The 17,078-nt window shown below is 53.3% G+C and overlaps 2 protein-coding genes and 1 long non-coding RNA gene across 14 annotated transcripts in view; 1 reads left to right on the top strand and 2 right to left on the bottom strand.

Annotated features, from left to right (window-relative positions):
* The window catches only part of ERI3 (ERI1 exoribonuclease family member 3), a 130,894-nt gene extending 124,476 nt beyond the window's left edge, over positions 1-6,418 (top strand). For 10 of the 11 annotated variants that reach the window (XM_010803687.4, XM_005204831.4, XM_015466522.3 and 7 more), the window contains one exon: positions 5,892-6,418. In XM_010803687.4, the coding sequence (XP_010801989.1) occupies positions 5,892-5,974 (83 nt within the window). In that variant the 3' untranslated portion in view covers positions 5,975-6,418. 11 annotated transcript variants of the gene reach the window in all.
* LOC132344924 (uncharacterized) lies at positions 425-5,892 on the bottom strand. The gene is made up of 2 exons (XR_009494005.1): positions 4,612-5,892; positions 425-2,877 (listed from the first exon to the last, which is right to left on the bottom strand). It is a non-coding gene; the product is annotated as an uncharacterized lncRNA (long non-coding RNA).
* A 374-nt stretch (positions 6,419-6,792) lies between the features above and the next one.
* On the bottom strand, positions 6,793-15,995 carry DMAP1 (DNA methyltransferase 1 associated protein 1). Of its 2 annotated transcripts, XM_005204681.5 has the most exons (11): positions 15,880-15,995; positions 15,600-15,749; positions 14,966-15,057; positions 14,522-14,717; positions 8,893-9,051; positions 8,604-8,771; positions 8,135-8,320; positions 7,964-8,035; positions 7,591-7,663; positions 7,133-7,428; positions 6,793-6,905 (listed from the first exon to the last, which is right to left on the bottom strand). In XM_005204681.5, the coding sequence occupies exons 2-11, from the start codon at positions 15,702-15,704 to the stop codon at positions 6,846-6,848; spliced, it is 1,407 nt and encodes a 468-aa protein (XP_005204738.1). In that variant the 5' UTR covers positions 15,705-15,749; positions 15,880-15,995; the 3' UTR covers positions 6,793-6,845.
* Positions 15,996-17,078: the final 1,083 nt, after the last annotated feature.

Raw genomic sequence — 17,078 nt, forward strand, 5'->3', positions numbered from 1 at the left:
GGGCGGGGGCTGGCTGGAAGAAGGGGTCACTTTGGAGTTGAGGCTAAGAGGGCCCTGTCTGGGGGGAGGGGAGGGAGCTGCAGGAGCCCTGCTGGTGGGGAGAAGGGAATCTGTGTCTGGGGTGGGGCGTTTCCGGAGGGCCAAGGTCACCCTGTCTGTGGGTCCAGGGGACTGTGTGGGCTGCGTCTGGGACAAGGAATGGGAGTTGGGGGATAGCAGAGTATTTCTGTTGGAATAACAATATTATCATTGGATACTATTGGAATAACACTACCAATACTACTACTAATAACTAACCCAGCCACTGTTTTAAGCACTTCACAAATAAAAACTCATTTCATCTTTTTAACAACCCTTTGAGGGAAGTAGTTGCTATAATTATTATTATTCCCATTTTAGAGAAGAATCTGAAACACAGGTTAAATAAAGTACAGTAATCTGCTCGTGTTCACACAGTTGTCCAGTGATGGAGTTTGGATTCGAATCCAGAATCTAGGGATACACAGGGGCCCTCTGCTGGCTTAGTCCTGATTCCCTGCCTTGGCCTCCTGTCTTCTGAGCTCCCATTTGCTGCTGTGCCCTGAACTGCGCCCAGCCATAGCTTGAGATGCTGCCCCCAGCACTGAGTAGCCGATTTAGCAATAAAAACATAGGATGCCAGTTAAATTAGGGTTTCAGATAAACAGCGAATAACTTCTTAGAGTAAGTGTGTTCCACGTGGGGCTGGGAACGAATTTGCTCTGGCAGTCCCTCTGACCCTTTGTGCTCAGGCATGCTGCGGCCAAGACATCCTAGCAGAAGGAGGCGGAGACGGGATGAGGTTCTAGAATGTTGACGTGCGCCAGGTTCTTGCCATCTTCCTTGTCATGGTTCCTGCTTCTCGCACTGTTCTCTCGTGGTCATCTCGTGGGTCCCTGCTTTGTGTGCTCCAGCCCCGTTCCTCGCTGGCTCCAGGAGATCACTATACAGTGTGTTGCCATGCTGAGCATTTTAGGCAGGGGACCTCAGGTTGTGTCTGAGGTCCTTTAGGCCTCACAGCCTCCTCAGGTCAGCAGCTTGTCACCGTTCTGCTCCAGGTGTCCTCTCAGGATGATTTGCCTCTTTGGTCATTTCAGGTTCGTTCTCTTTCCTGGTCTGACAGATCCACGTATGGAAATTGTATATATTTACAGTGATGGGGGATCATTCAAAAGTGTGGGGCAGGTGTGGACAGTTCAGTCAGTGGTGACAAGACAGCTGGCTATCCACTAGGGGAAAAAGCAAATTAGATCTTCTACTCACCACATACAAAAATAAATTCCAGGCAGACTAAAAAGTCAAAGTTTTTATAAACAGAGTATTAGATGAAAATATATGATAGTTCATTAGGTCTTGCTCATTCTATTTCCTGAAAATCTCTTGCCTCCATCCGCTTCTCCACATGACCATTATCTCTCCACCTTCATCTCCACCATCACTGGCCTGTTCTGGGCCAGTATTTCTGACCTGGACCAGAAATACATAGTACAGTCTGCTAGCTGGCATCTCTGCCTTCTGGGTTAACCCCTCCAGTCCTCAAAAGATAATTCTGAAACTCAGATTGGAGCCTATCATGCTCCTCAAACATGTGTATTCACCATCATTCCCAGAATGAAGAAATTAAAGCTCCTTAGTTTGGCATCTGGGGCTCTGCAGGAGTTCCTCTGGCCAGCCAGTGCTGACCTCGCCACTCCCCTGTCTCCTCTACATCACCTCCACCCACCATCTGCTCATCTTAAATTTGGGGGAACACTCCACATTTCCCATATGAAAGTGTTCCTGTGCTGTTCACTATGCTGAGAACACCTCCCCGCCTTGCTGGCTAGCCTCCTCTGCATTTTTTATTTACTCCTCCCAGGAATCCTCTCCTGATCCTTTGTGCCTGCTTTTCTCACAGCATTGTTCACGCTGCACCACTTGTAGCTGCAGTCTCTGAAGCTCCTCGAGGGCAGGGAGCTGCAGGGTCTGCAGGCTGTGGCCCAGCATGGGCCTGTGCACCTGGCACCCAGGAGGTGTCAGTGTATTTGCTGAATGAGTGAGTGTATGAATAGATGGCCCTCCAAGAGCTTCCTGGGGCCCCTTCCCTCCTGAGGGTGGCCTGGCCTAGGCTCCGCATCCTGTCCTCTTTCAGGTCCCAGACAAGGGCACCAGCTGGAGCGTGTCAGCCGCAGGGAGCTGCCCTGTGTAAATTCTCACAGGCTGTCCTGAGCGGTCTGAGCCGCCCTCCACTAGCAGCTACCTTGCCAAGCAGGTGTTTGACTACCCTTGGGCCCAGCCAGCAAGCTCATCCTGTTAAGTGCTGACCCCACTCACCTTTGCGGGATGTAGGCAACTAGCCCCCACCCCCATTACAGCCTTGGCAATATAAAAACATTAAGAATTAATGCCAACATTAAAAATATTAATGCCCCCCAAAAGATGAGGGCAGTCTTGTCAAAAGTTGATGATCCTGTAGGAACATAAAAACAGGTTAGTCTTCTAGAATTTGGAGGTGAGGAAGACCTACTCTTAGAGGCCTCTGCTGTGGGCACAAGGCTCCCTGCTCTTGACCCCCCAGAACAGCCTCAGGCTGTTCCCAGTTGCTCAGTGATGGGCCACAAGATGGGACTGCTGACCCAGGGCTTCAAGCCGAGGACTTCCTGGGAGGCCATGTTGTTATCAGGCTCACCGGGAGCTCTATCTGACTTACTATTAAAAGCCCAGATTTGTGTCTGTGCTGATCAGTGGAGTACTGACTCTTAGGTCAGCTTCCAGGGGTGGAAGCCCAAAACTGCAGTAGTACTGACCTGCTGAATGAGCCCAGTCTGGGTCTCTCTTCATTATGATAGACCAGCTGCAACAAGTTAGACTCTGGAACCCCTGGTGGATGAAGTCAGTAGTCAGAGTTTGTGCCATGAGTGATAAGTGGTTTTTCCAAGTGTGCTGGCCCCTATGTCACCTATGCCACAGATTGTACAGTACACACCTTCTCACCACTGGACCATCCTGAAAACTAGCATCCTTACCTACCCGTCAAGAAGAGAGGAGATATTCCAAACATAAAGCACGTGCAGGCATGTGGCGGTTTCACTCGCTCATTCCTCACATAACACTCAGGTGGCACCTCTTATCATAACCCCGGTGAACCTGAAGTTTGGGGAGACTTGGCAGTTGCCGCAGGGCAACAGCCAACGGGCGAAGTTAAGACTAGAAACAGGTCTATCTGACTCCAAAACCTACTTTGTCATTTTCAGAAAACAGTAAGTGGCCCCTTGAGGCTGGAATCCGGGGGTTGAGGGTAGAGAGTGGCAGGGGTGAGACCAGAGATAGCAGGGATCCAGTTTTGCAGGATCCCTTTAACCTTGAAGTCGTAATGAGTGTGCAGACTTGAGGGCAGGGAAGCCACTGAAGAGATTTAAGGAGAAAAGAACGTGATCAGATTTGTGTGAAAAAGATCACTTTGGCTGTGAGAGAATGGATTAAAAGGGGAGAAAGAGAAGCTGCTGTTGGAAGAGCAGATGCTGGGCTCTGGACTGGGAGGTGGTGCCAGAGTGAAGGGAAGAAGAGGAGACAGGACGACGACAAAGCCTTCAGTTCATGCTTGATTGGACTGGGGGAGAAGGCAGGATGCCAGGCTTGAATCGGGCTTCTTCTGGGACATTTTGGGGTGCCATTCACTGTGGTGGAGAACACGGGAGAGTGAAGGAGCGGGGGGCAGGAAACGAGCTCACTGCTGGCCGTTTTGAGTTTGTGTGTGAATCTAGGAGGAGATGTCCCTGGGGTATCTGCATCTGTGGTCTGGAGCTCAGGAGGCAGTTTCCAGAAGTAGCTGGAGCTCAGGATGTGGATGAACCCCTCCAGGGTGTAGAGTGAGGAGAGGTCAGGGCTGAGACTAGGGTGCGTGGACCTTCACCCAGCCCCAGACCAGGCACAGGTGGGAGGTCAGCGCTCGCCCACTGGATGGCTGGTGGCCTGGGGGGAGGGGCTGGGCACCTTCACTTGGGCCATGGGAGGCAGATTGAGTGATTTGTCCAGCAACGAGGGAGGAGCCAGATGAAGTCAATAGAAAACTAATTTTCTTTTCTGCTGGAAGAAATGAGGTGTGTGGCCGCTGGGTAATTGCAGATAACGAGGGGACTTATTCTTAATATGCACAGTGGCCGTGGTCCCCAGAGTGTCAGAGACAGGAAGGACTGGAGGTGCCCTGACAAGGCCAGATTTACTTGGGAAGAAAATCATCCTATCAACAGTACCATCACAGCTCCTCGACCCTGTCGTTAAGGCCCTTCTGTCCTGCTCCCACACCCACCCCTCCTGCACAGCCGTTCCTGCCCCATTCCCCTTCGACTGCCTGGCTCCTCCTGTCGCAGCCCCCTCCCTCCACCCTCTACCCCCACAGCCTAGGCGTACACTAAGGGAGACAAATGACGGGGCGGCAGCTGAGCGGGGTGCGTGTCCGGCCCATAAACCGCAAGGATGGGTCACGTCTGGAGTTGCCATGGCCGCCACTACCCACCCATCTGTCTTCGCACTGTTCTGCCTCAGACTAGCCTTCACGGCTTCCCAAATGCCTGGGGTCTCATGTCTGTGCCCACATCCACCCCAGCTGGTTACCTTCATTTTGAGCTCTGAGAAACAGGACTATGTGTGACTTGTCTGCTCCGTGCAGGGTCTGCAGAGCTGGGGTCCAGCTGATGGCATGAGGCTTGGTGACCGGACTTGCCCCGCTCCCACAGGCATCCTCGCTCTGGCCGGTCCCCTTTCCTAGTCTAAGATCCTGGCAAGGAGAGGCTGGGAGCTCACTGGAAGGGGTTGGTCCTTGACCTATGCAGGGCCTCCTGACCTCACCTTGACCTTACCACCCCCCACACCTGATTATGACATCGATGTACAATACTTCTGCAGTCCTAGCATCGATCTGGTAAGGGCTGTGGCAGCTGAGGTCCCGGTTGTGGTATAGGAGCCACCTATGGGATGTGCGAGGGGGGTGGTGAAGGGAGTCCTGGTCCATGACCATGACACTGAGGCTCCAGGAGTACCTGTGCCTGTGGCTACCTGCGTCTGGGGTCTGGGATGGCTTTCACCATGGAGTTTCTCATAGGAATCAATACTGAAGACTGCTGCCAGCATCTGGCAGGCGCAGATGTCTTTAATCTGAGATACTGCCAGAGTGAGGGTCTGAAGCCTGCCTGGGAAGGAGAGCAAGCTTGGGCTGAGCTCCACGGGCATGTCTGGTAGAAGGCTGCTGGCCAGGGCATGAGAGGACCACAGACCTGGCCTTTCTCTTCTGGCTGGGGCTGCACAGAACCAGGCACCCAGGCAGCTGCTGCTGGAGCATGTGAGCCTGGGGCCCCAACTGGAAGTGCCAAGGCTTGTGCCTTGTCACCAGTGATTATGTCCTGGGCCACATCTCCCACACACACGGAAGTGCCGGCAAAGTCACCCTGGCCGTGGGTGTGATGAATGGCCGCACAGTAATGAAATGGAGACATCAAGGCGGGTGGCGGGAAGACGGAGTGTGGCGGACGGGCCGTCCCCACGCGGCGGCAACAAGAAGGATCGCCCAGCGGCCGGGGGCCGTCAAGGGAGAAATTACACGTTTACTCTGCCTTTTTCTTACTGCGACGGCGCCCATACATCACCACTGGGGCCGGGCGGGACATGCCGGCCAATTTCCAGCATGAATTATGGGACTGAGAGGCCCTGAGACCAGGCTTCCTGCCGACCCAACCTGAAGCTGGAGATGCTGCCACCTGGGTATAGGACCCCCCTGGTTTAGAGCCTTTGGCTCCTGAATCTGATCCTTCTTCCCACGACACCCGTTTAGGAGCACTTGTGGGCCCACAGGGGAAGGATCTGGGGCCCACCTAACTGTCTCCTCTCCCTCCTTTCAGATGACTGCAAGAACATTGCCAACATCATGAAGACACTCGCGTATCGAGGCTTTATCTTCAAGCAGACGTCAAAGCCGTTCTGACTGGCCGAGGATGGGATGGGGCAGGACAGGGTAGCTGCTTGGCCCAGCCCAGAACCTTCCTCTCCCTCACCAGAGGGGCAAAGGGAGAGTGGCACAGCTCTGCATCCAGAGTGTCCCCCAGCCCGCCCTGTGGGCTTCTGCCCTGGGTAAGGCCTGGCTACTTGGCCCCTCTGGAACAGACACTTTGTGCCCCCTACCCCCACCTCTCAACCTCAGCCCAGTATCAGCCCCTCCCACTGTGGGCCTGGGCTGGGGGACCTCCTCCTCACCGCCTCCTCCCAATACACAGGCTTCTGCTGGGGCCACCAAGCCCCCCTGTGCCCCCTCCCATCTGTAGTGCATGGTGTGTGGTGCCCCCAGGGCTCCAGGACAGATCAGGCCCCACCTTGTGTCTGCCCCCGTCCCTGCTGTGAACGTGCCACTGAATAAAGTCGGGGAAATGAGGCCCTGGGTGTGTGTGTGTGTGTGTGTGTGTGTGGACCAGGTGGTGCCAGGCTGCCCTGTGCTCAAGGCCACCAGTAAGTAGAGATGGCATCAGTGGAGCACCTGAGACTCTTTCTGAATATGCACAGGGCTGCAGGGACTGTCTGAGCACGAGGCTGTGTTAGAAGGCAGCTGGGATGTATAGTCGTTGCTATGTACAAACCAAACCAAGTGTAGAACGACGCGTGTTCCCGGATACAGGAGTTGGGGGAGCCGGTCAGTGGTTAAAGGGCTGCCAAGGGCCTCAGCGTAGGCAAGCCCCAGTGCCACCCCTCCTGGCCACCCTCCCAGCCAGGGGCATCAGAAGCGGTGAGAAGGAAAAGGAGGCAGCCCAGTCCATCTCAGCAGCTCTATTTACACAGCAGCGTCCCACACCCCGTGGGGCCTCTCATGGCTTCTTGGCTTTCTTCACAGAAGAGGAGCTGGAGGCCGATTCTCGCCGCTTCCTCTGAGGAGACACAAGGTGCCGAGATCAATGGCTGGACTCGGGCTTGGTGCACGTGTTTCCTGCTCTGCGTCAGGAAGGTGACGCCCACTGGCCACCCACTCATTCTGAGAACCCCTCAGAGCGATGATCCCGTTTCGGGCGCTAGAGGGGGTGGGGCCCGTGCATGCACGTGCGTGTTCTCACTAGCAGGGCCAGCTGGAGCTCTCCTGGTCAGTCCAGCCTCTTACCGAATTGGGCGTGAGGGGTGCGCCCACCACATCGATGATGGCGTCCTTGCTGGGGTCGGAGCCAAGACCGGGTTCAGACACCGCTGGCTCAGCTGGGGCGGGGGCCGGGCCCGACGCCGGGGTGGTGGGGCCGCCCAGCACGCCAGCCCGGGCCAGCGCCTCGTGCCGGTGCCGCAGCATCTGCAGTTCATACTCGCAGTTGGCGCAGGCCTGCTTGAGCTCGTAGAGCAGCACCAGGTCACTCCGCAGCTCATTGAACATGTGCACCAGCTCCTCCGTGGGCGTTGGGCTCAGCTCTGTGGGCGGGCAGGAGGCACGGTGGTGGGAGGCCAGCAGCAAGAACTGCCCCCTACCGCCTGGCCTTCATCCACAACCTCGCCTGGGGGGGGAGGTGGGGGAGGGCGGAGGCCCCTTCTGGTGGGAAGGTCCATCCTGAGGGGCCCAGCCTCCACACTCACCCACACCCAGCTCCAGCAGCATCTGTTCCAGGGCCTTGATCTTCTTCTGTCCCACAGAGCTGGGCAGCTTCATCTGCAATGACCCAGGCAGCTCAGCTCAAGCGGGACCCTCTCCCGACAAGTGGTTTAGAATGAAGGGGACAAAAGGAATTGGGTCGGGGTGGGGAGGGCTAGAAGAGAAGTTAACCCCTAGAGGCAGCTCTGGGTCACAGAAGGAAACAACCAGTGAGTAGAACAGGCTGAAAACTGAGCTCAGCCTGGCGTCCCCTTGAGATCCTGGTGTGTCCGCCTCCACCTGCTCCAGGCCCCTGGCCCACAGCGCTCAGGCTATAAAGCTGAGGCCCAGACACAGAGAAGAAGGTGATTCACGTACCCGCTGGCTCCGCAGCGTGACGCCCGCAGACTTGAAATCTGGGAATTTGATGCCTGCCGTCTCAGGAACAGCCTGGGGAGGAGCAGTTATGGAGACCAGGGTGTCACTGGGAGAGGGCCCAGTGTTAGTCCCAGCCCCCCACCCTAAGCTGGGCTGGCTTAGTCTCCACACCGGCTTCTCAGCCTCCTTTTTCTGGGGCAGCTTCTTCTTGGGGGCCTTGCGTTCCGTGCGCCGCTGCTCGGCAGTGGTGTCTGCCGCTGTGATCAGCTTCTGCAGGTCCTGGCTGCGCTTCTCCCGCTCCTTCTTCCGGGCCTCGATCTTGCGCAGCTCCTGCAGCAAGTACTCCTCCTCCGCCACCTGGGAAAGAGAGACGCTGAGAGGAGCATGAAACTCAAGCGGCAGCGACAGACAGAGGGAGACGGGGGGGGGGGGGGTGGGGTGGGGGGGGGGTGCTGGGCTGTCTGTGAGGGACTCTGAGCAGCAGGGGGTCGTGAGCGCTATAGCAGGGAGGGTGGCTAGTGAAGGGTGGGATTGGATGGGGTCGGAGCGGGGGCAGTAGGGGAGCCGAGGGCGTGGAGGGTGGAGGCGGTGGTTGGGGGTCTCAGGGCTTGGAGAAGAGTCTGTGGGACTCGAGGCTGACCTGCTCTGGGGTCCGGTTATAGAGACGCTCCAGCTGTTCCTTCCGCCGTCGCTCGTGCCCAGCATCAAATACTGGTATCTTGAGGTCTGTGCCTGGCACGGCCCGCACGTTGGCAAGCTTGGCACAGATGTGGTAGTACCGCTCCTTCAAGTCCTCCACAGAACGCTTCTAAGGACGACATGGAGAGAGAGACAAACGCTCAGAGGTGTGTGAAATGGCAGGCATGAAGCTAGTGGCCTGCCGGGCCCGAGGGTTAGGCACACATGCAAATAACAAGGCACCAGCTCACCTTGAACTGCTGGTGGTCATACCGGTCATGGATAACGACAAAACGTAGATCAAAGCGGCGGCTGAGGTCAAAGAGGTGGTCGGTCTCTGCCTTTGTCCAAGCGTCGTCGTGAAGGTAGAGCTGGTACTCCTGCTCTGAGTACACGGGCACCTGCACTGTCTACAGGCGGGGCGGGGAGGGGGATGGGCACGCCCGGTCACGGCACGTCGCACAGGCTGCAGCCCCGTGACCACAGTCCCTCCTGTTCATTGCCCATGCCTGCACTGGACAAAAGCAGATCCTCTGCCTGGGACCCTGCACAGGACCCCTGGAAATGATGTTTCCAGAGCAAGGAAAGAAACTGACGGCTTGACCAAAGGCCCTGGCAGGCTCCAGGACTGTCGCCCACCTCTGGATCCACTCCAGGAGACCAACTGCACAAAACACACGCTCCTGACCCCATGGTTAAGGTGAGGGGCCCACGGGTAAGCGTGTCTGTGGAGTCCAAGGTTGTCAACTTGGAGTAGGGCAGACGGCTAAGTTCAGAGAAAGGTCCAGGAGCCCCTAGCAGGGAACACTTGTCTGAAGCACTCCTGCCACCCAGTGGTGACAGGGAGACTTGCAGCTCCCCAAGTCGGCCAAGGTTTCATCTCTATAGAAAAGGCACCTGAATCCTACCCCCCACATAAACCCCCATCCCAACCCCCATGCCCTGTCCTCCAGACCTCCCTCAGGGAAACAGCACCACTATGGGCTGGGTCTGTCAGTCAGAGACCCCAGGAAGGAGACAGTGCTAGGCGGGACCAGGGAAGTTTCTCCATCAAACGACACTGGCTCTCAAAACCCTCATGTCCCGCAGCCTCTTGGACATTTCCTACTGGAGGTCCTCCATACATCTCAATGAGTGTGTTCAGGTGGTGCATGTTAACCAGGTTCACTGGGGTGACCATTTCACAGTATATACAGATACGGGATCATTACCTTCTAAACTGAAGCTAATATATAACAGTTATACCTCAATAAAAAATTCAGTATGTTCAGTACTGCGCTCACTGTGCTCCCTCAAACTTCTATCTCCTCCAGTTCAGATCTCAATGTTGGCATCACCCAAGCAAGAACCCTAGGAGGCATCTTTAATTCCTACCTTTACCCTTGAACCCCTGCTGCTGCTAAGCTGCTTCAGTTGTGTCCGACTCTGTGCGACCCCAGAGACGGCTCCTCTTTCCCAAATCTGTGTCTTTTACCTCCCAATTCTCCACTGCCATGCCCGTGTCCAGACCATCACTACCCCCTTGCCTGGATAGAGATACAGCCTCCCCACTGGTCTCTCTGCCTCCATTTAATCCTCTTTGGGCAATTCTCCATCTGCAGCCAAGATGTGACCTCTCTGACACTGCTCAAGGGCAGCCTTTAGACCAGTGCTGCTGCAAACCTGGTCTACAGTAAGTACAGAAACGAGAGTAAGCATTTAGAAAGCTTTACAACAATCTTATAGCATCATCTGCTGCTAAATAATTGAGAAGAAACATGGACTGATATTTTGTCTTTTCTTACAATTTTACTATCTTTAGTAGTCTCTGATGAATTGGGAAATGTTTTAAAATGTCCTTTATCACAGATAATTTGAACAGCACTGTTCTAGAATATATAACTGATGTTACCCAACCATCCCTTATGAAACCCCTCAAAGGCTCCCTGATACTTTGAAAGTGCCTTCTAGATAATCTTTAAACTTGCCAAGAGCAAGGGTTGTCTGGATCACTTCCTACCTTCTAGGCTCAGCACAGGACCTGCACACTGTAGGTATCAATGAATATTTATTGAATCAATCAGTGAACACATGGTAAGTGACCTGGCCTCCCTCTGCAACCACTGTCCTTCATGGACCCTAAGTTCCAGCTGAGAGACTAGCAGTTACTGGAATATACCAGGCTCTCCCCCTCAGCCTTTGTTGTTCTTGCCCCAAATGCCTTCTCACTTCCACATTCCTTCTACCTAGATAACTTCTCATCCTTTGGATCTCTCTGCAGTTGGTTAAGTACCCCTCCTATGCATTTTAATTCCATTTAACTAAAAAAATATATACTCAGGAACAGTGTAGCTGGTCCTGTTCTCAAGAAGCTCATGGTCAGGGAGTTCCCTGGTGGTCCAAAGGCTAGGAGTTGGCACTTTGACTGCTGGGGCCCAGGCTTGAATCCTGGTTGGGGAAGTAAGATCCCACAAGCCACATGGCGCAGCCAATAAAAATAAAAAGAAGTTCACAGTCAAGCAAGAGAGATCAGCAAATATTTATTAATATCGTGGGTCTGCTAGACCTATGCTAGGGACACAGTGCTGAGTAAGATGGGCCTTACCTTCTCAGAGCTCACAGTCCAGCTGCAAAACTAATTTAGTACAGTGAGGCAAAACTGATGACAAAGGTATGCCTAGGGTGTAATGAGTGACACCTGATTCAGCCTGGGACAAGGGTTGACAGGGAAGAGATAAATGAGGTCTGGTTCAGCCTTAAGGTTAAGTATAATAGAAGTGAACTGGTGAGGGAATGCAGTGGAGAGAATCCTAAGCAGGGGGACCACGTAAACAGTGATGAGAGAGAAATGGCCTGAAGCATCAGGACACATTAGGGGAACAAGAAAAGGGCAAGACAGGGAAAGGCCTAAGAGAGCCTGGAGAGTCAGCAGAGGGGAGCTGCTGCAGGCCTATCCGCCCGCTAAGGAGTCTGGAATTCATCCTGTAGGTGATGGGAGCCAGAAAGTTAGTTTTAAAGAGAGGAGTGAGATCATGATTCTCTTCTACATAGACCACCCTGGCAACAGTGAAGACAGAGGGGGTGAAATATGAACTTAGGAGACCACCTGGCAGGTTTAAGAAATAATCCAGGTAGGAAGTGAAGAGGCCTGAAATAAAGCAGCAGAAGGTAAAGAAAAGGGCACACACTTGAGAGGCTTTAAACATCCCAGGTTGTGACAACTGGCCGTAAGAGGTGAGGGAAGATGCTGTCACAGGTAACTCTTGTGTTGCTGGCTTGAGCTGGGGAGCCACAGACTGAAAGCACGACCCCAGGAATGAGCAGCGTTGGTAGGAAGATGCTTAGTTTCCTTTACTGTGGCTTCATTCTCCACCCATAACCACCACAAGCTTTCTAAAACTCAAATGTGATCCTGACACCATTCTACTTAAAACCTACTAGTGGCTCCCCAAAGACAGCGCAAAGCCCATTCCTGAGCCTGGCTACCCAGCCCTGCCTGACCCAGCCCTGCTAGCCTCTCAGGCCTCTTCTCCCTTGTTCCGTCCTGGACTTCAGGCTTCGTCAACAGGGAAATGCCCACAGCATCCCATACACATGACTGATTTTTCATTTATGTCTTTGCTAACGATGACTCCTCTGCCTGAACAAGTCACTGTACTCTTTCCTACTATTACCTGGTGACATCCTTCAAGAGTCAATTCAATACCTAATGACCCAGAATCCTGTGCCTGGGCAGATACCTGGAGAAAACTCTAATTTCAAAGACACATGCACCCCTATGCTCACAGCAGCACTATTCACAACAACCAAGACGTGGAAGCAACCTGAATGCCCACTGACAGTGAACGGATAAAGAAAACCGGTATATATACACAATGCAATACTGCTCAGCCATAAAAAAGAATGAAATGATGCCATTTGCAGCAACATAGATGCAACTAGAGAAGTCAGACAGAGAAAGACAAGTATCATATGATATCACTTATATGTGCAATCCAAATATGATACACATGAACTTGTTCACAAAACAGAAACAGACTCACATACACAGGAAACACATTTATGGTTCCCAAATGGGGATGGGGAGGGATAAATTAGGAAACTGGGGATTAGCAGATACAAACTACTATATACAAAACAGATAAAAAAGGTCCTACTGCATAACATAGGGAACTATATCCAATTAACTTGTTATAATCTAAAACGGAAAAGAATAAGAAAAATTTTATATTTATGTATATGTGTGTGTGTGTATGTATATGTATACACACACATAGTTTAGTCGCTAAGTCATATCCAATTCTTGCAACCCCATGGACTGTAGCCCACCAGGCTCCTCTGTGCATGGAATTTCTCAGGCAAGAATACTGGAATGGGTTGCCATTTCCTTCTCCAGGGGATCTTCCCAGGCCAGGGATCGAACTTACATCTCCTGCACTGGCACGTGGATTCTTTACCACTGAGCTACAAGGGAAGTCCTGGCATGGAGCAGTATTTACGAAATATAAAATGAACACTCTTTTGTCTTCACCTTGAATTGTCTCATCCAACCTTTCCTCCCCCACCTCAAACCTCTTACCTCTTGGATATCCCTTTTCAATCTTACATCTCCAGCCTCTCCCTCCATTGGACCTGAAGGGCCTAAAGATGGTGGTGAGGTGGAGAAAATTTGGGGGTGTGGGGGAGAATGACGGGTCACACCTGGACATGCTGAGTCTGAAAGGCCTGTGAGCCATTCGGGGGAACGTGTCCAGGTGCAAGCGGATGTACTAGCTGAGGGGAAAGAAGTCAGGACTTGGGAGTCCAGCTACAAGCCCCCTGGGCTTTCAGGCTCAAAGATTAGGCTGCTCTAAGCTGCAGGGACTGGGGTCCATATTGTGTAGTGGCTTAAACAATGGCCTAGGGAATCTTAGCCTAGCCCAGCTCTGTTTCTCCCTGGTTGGGTGAGTCTGGGTATGGCCCTGCTCCATCTGAGCCTCAGTCATCTAGAACAGAGAAAAATCAGTGTGGACTAGGGTGCTGGTACAGAGAATGAAGAACATAGGCAGATGTCATTTATATAGAAACCATCAGCAGGACTCATGACGAGATGTATCACTGAGGTCTAGCTCAAATCCCAGCTTCTCAGAGAGGCCCTCCCTGACCACCCTACCTAAATTAGGCCTCCTCTACATCTACAAGTTCCCTCTTTATCTCATTTCATATCCTGGTTTCATTGATCAGTCCTATCTGAAAGAATCCAACTTATTTGTTTCCACGTTTGTTGTACGTCTTCCCTACTTTCTTTGTTCTGTTGTTGACTGAAATAATATGAGTGCTAAAGGAGGACTAGTTAAGGATGAGTCCCAAATTTCTGGTTTGGGTAACTGGGTGGATGGTGGTGTCATTCACTGATGTGGGGAACAGGTTTACGGGTGGGGAGCAGAGGGAAGGTGGTAAGTTCTGCTAACGGAAATCCACTTGATCTGAAGTACCTGTGGAGCCTTTAGGGAGAGAGGTAAGCAAATGACTGGATATATGGGAACTGCTGCTCTGGACTGGAGATATTAAGTTGGGGTTAGTGGCAGAGAGAGGGTAACTGAGGTCATGGTGTAAATGAGGCACACTAGGGAGAAAGTAGAGAGTGAGCAGAGTAGAGCACCTAGGACATTGCTCTGAAGAACAGCAACAATTGAAAGGCCAAGGCAGCTCACCAAAAATCAGAGCAGAGCTAGTAGAGGACCAGACTCCACGGGCAGAGAAGACCCTGCAGGCATGTGTCCCAAGGACTGAGTGGGCAAACATGGTCGAGACCTGGTTTGAGAGTGCCTCTGGAGCCAACCAGGAGACTGGAGAGCTCAGGCATGTGGCTCAGAGCAGGTAGGCACAACCCTGGCCTATGTCCCCATGGTGGTGGCTCACCTTATTGAACCTGGCGAAGGGGTAGTCCTTGCCCTCCTCTGCTGCCCTTCGCCAGTGGAAGAACATGGCTCCATCCTTGCGGGCTGGGTTGGTGAATGGCATCCACTTCCAGGGCCGTACCTTCTTAGAGCCCAACTTGGCCTTCACTGTGCGGTAGCCTTGGCCAGTGTCACTGGGTAGCAGTGGGGGCGCGTCCCTGGGAGCAGGTTTAAGGAGGTGAGAAATTACAGAGTCAGAAGGTGTGGAGGGAGCCTTTGGATCCAGGCTGCTGATCTACCCTAGAGCAAGGAAGTCATGGCCTGGAGTGAGACAGCCACGCTCCTGCATCCTAGTGGGCAAGCAAGAGCCCTGAGTGAGGAGGAAACTGGCTGGGAAAATCAGGAGTTAGGGACAGGCAGGTTGGTCAGGGGCCTAAGCCTGGGGCCCTGGGGTTCTAATACTTGCTTCTTGTCAGAGTAGAGCAGTGCATAGACCTCCCGGTGCATGCCCTCGGGCCTCTTGAAGGTCAGTGTCTCCGAGGACTTCTTGGACTTTTTCTGGGGAGGGAAACCACAGGAGAGAAACCACAGCCTAAACTCCCTTTCCTGAAAATTCTTTAGCCCAGCTCAATCCCTGAACAAACCAGCACCTACAGGTAGAGCGACACACTTTCACACTGTGACACGTCATGACACACTACGAAGGCACAGAAACCCACTCCAGGGGCGCCTGGGTACGAGTGGGTCATTCCCCACCACACCGCTAACCTCAGAGCCCGACCTGGCAGAGGAGAAGACATTTCTCCCTTATCTCAGCACGGTCACCCCGACTTGATGCCCCTCCCCCAAATATCCCACACAAGTGTCACTCTCCAGGTCCTCTCCTATACGCGTCACACTTTCTTGGTCCCCACCACTTTCCACGGGTGTCCCCCTCCTCCGTCCCACCTCACCACGGTGACACATGCTCTCCATGCCGTTGTGTCATATCTTTTACCGCCCGTCTCACTCGTGCGGCACCCCATCTCTCCTCGAGCCCTCTTCTGTGTCACTCCTCACCACTTCACTCCCGCTACCCAACTCCCAGGCACCACTGCTACCTTGTCCGGATTGATAATGTCCTTCTTGCTGATGGTCCCAGAGGCTGCGTCTCCCTCTGGACCCCCGAGTTCTAGAATGTCCCGGACATCCGCGCCTGTAGCCATCGCGCCCAAAGGATGGGGGAGCGCCCCGAGGTCAAGGGTCAGTGCCTGAAGAGGGACCAGGCTCAGATCAGGAGGCGGAGCCACTTCAGCCCCAAGTGGGGGCGGGGTGAGGAGGCGGGCCGCGAGAACGAGACTGGCCCAGGGTCAGGTCGGGATCCCACCAGTGTCCCGCCACCTGAGTCTCCCTAACGGCCCCAGGTGTCTCCTAAGTCTCAGCGCCTCCACATCTAAGCTTCCCGGCTGCGGCCCAGCGGCTCCACTATCTCCTGAAAGCCGCGGACAGAAACTTCCGGTCGTGCGCGTTAGAAACGTGGCCGACTGGAACGCTTCCGGTCTGTGCTAAGCGCAAAGCAAGCCGGCTGGCAACCCAGTATGAAAATTACTGACCGCGCAGAGCCTGTCACCCACCTTGCCTCCCAGGAGCTCGCCGGTTTCTTGGACTGCCTGGGGTTCTGGCATTTTCCCTCGGCGTTGGCATTTCCCTCTGCGTTGCGCCATCGCGCAATGAAAAGAGAGTGCACAGCTTTGTGACCTTGGGAGTCGCTTAATTTCTCTGCACTCGTTTCTTCAAAGTGGAAACTGTAATGGTACCTGCGTAAACGAAGTGCCAATAATCCATGTAAAACATTAACACGGTGCCTTTTTCCATTAAACGAATTAGTGGTGTTAATTGCCTTTGTTCATTTAGTGCTAAGTACGTACCAGACACTGTGCTGAGCGTTGAAGAGATCAACCAGACAAGGCAGAGCTTGCCAGGGTGGCTGCCAAGATGGTGTGAGGTGTGGACCCTCACTTGCACCTCCTCTGATTGGGTTGTCTGTGGATCGGGATCCCGTGGGACTTTACTGGAGCCCAGCTTTCTGAAACTTCACTTGTCTGGGAGCTAGCTGCATTAGTGTGGGTTCCAAAGAGGTTCAAGAGCACAGCCCCGAGCAGGTAGCAACTGGAAGAAGTATCCCACAAGGGAAGAAACTTGCTGATCTTCTTGGAGAGAGAGAGAGAATCGAAGAACAGAAGGTCCTGAGGAAGGGCAAAGGGACAGGGGAAGCAGCTCCTAACTTCAGCCTCTGCAAAATAGCCTGCAGACATGGAAGACCCTGGGCATTGGGCATGGGAGATGGAGTGGAGCTTGTACGGCAGGGGTCCCCAACCACCAGAATCTACTGCCTGATGATCTGAGTTGGACCTGATGTAATAATAATAGAAATAAAGTGCACAATACATGTAATGTGCTTGAAGCATCCAGAAACCACCCCCACCCCCAATCAGTGCAAAATTTGTCTTCCATGAAACAAGTCTCTGGTGCAGAAATGCTTGGGGACTGCTGTTGTAAGGTATTAAGGAGACCAGACCCCAAGCCAGGGGCTTGTCAAA

This window comes from Bos taurus, chromosome 3 (genome assembly GCF_002263795.3).
Source record: "Bos taurus isolate L1 Dominette 01449 registration number 42190680 breed Hereford chromosome 3, ARS-UCD2.0, whole genome shotgun sequence".
Taxonomy (NCBI): domain Eukaryota; kingdom Metazoa; phylum Chordata; class Mammalia; order Artiodactyla; family Bovidae; genus Bos; species Bos taurus.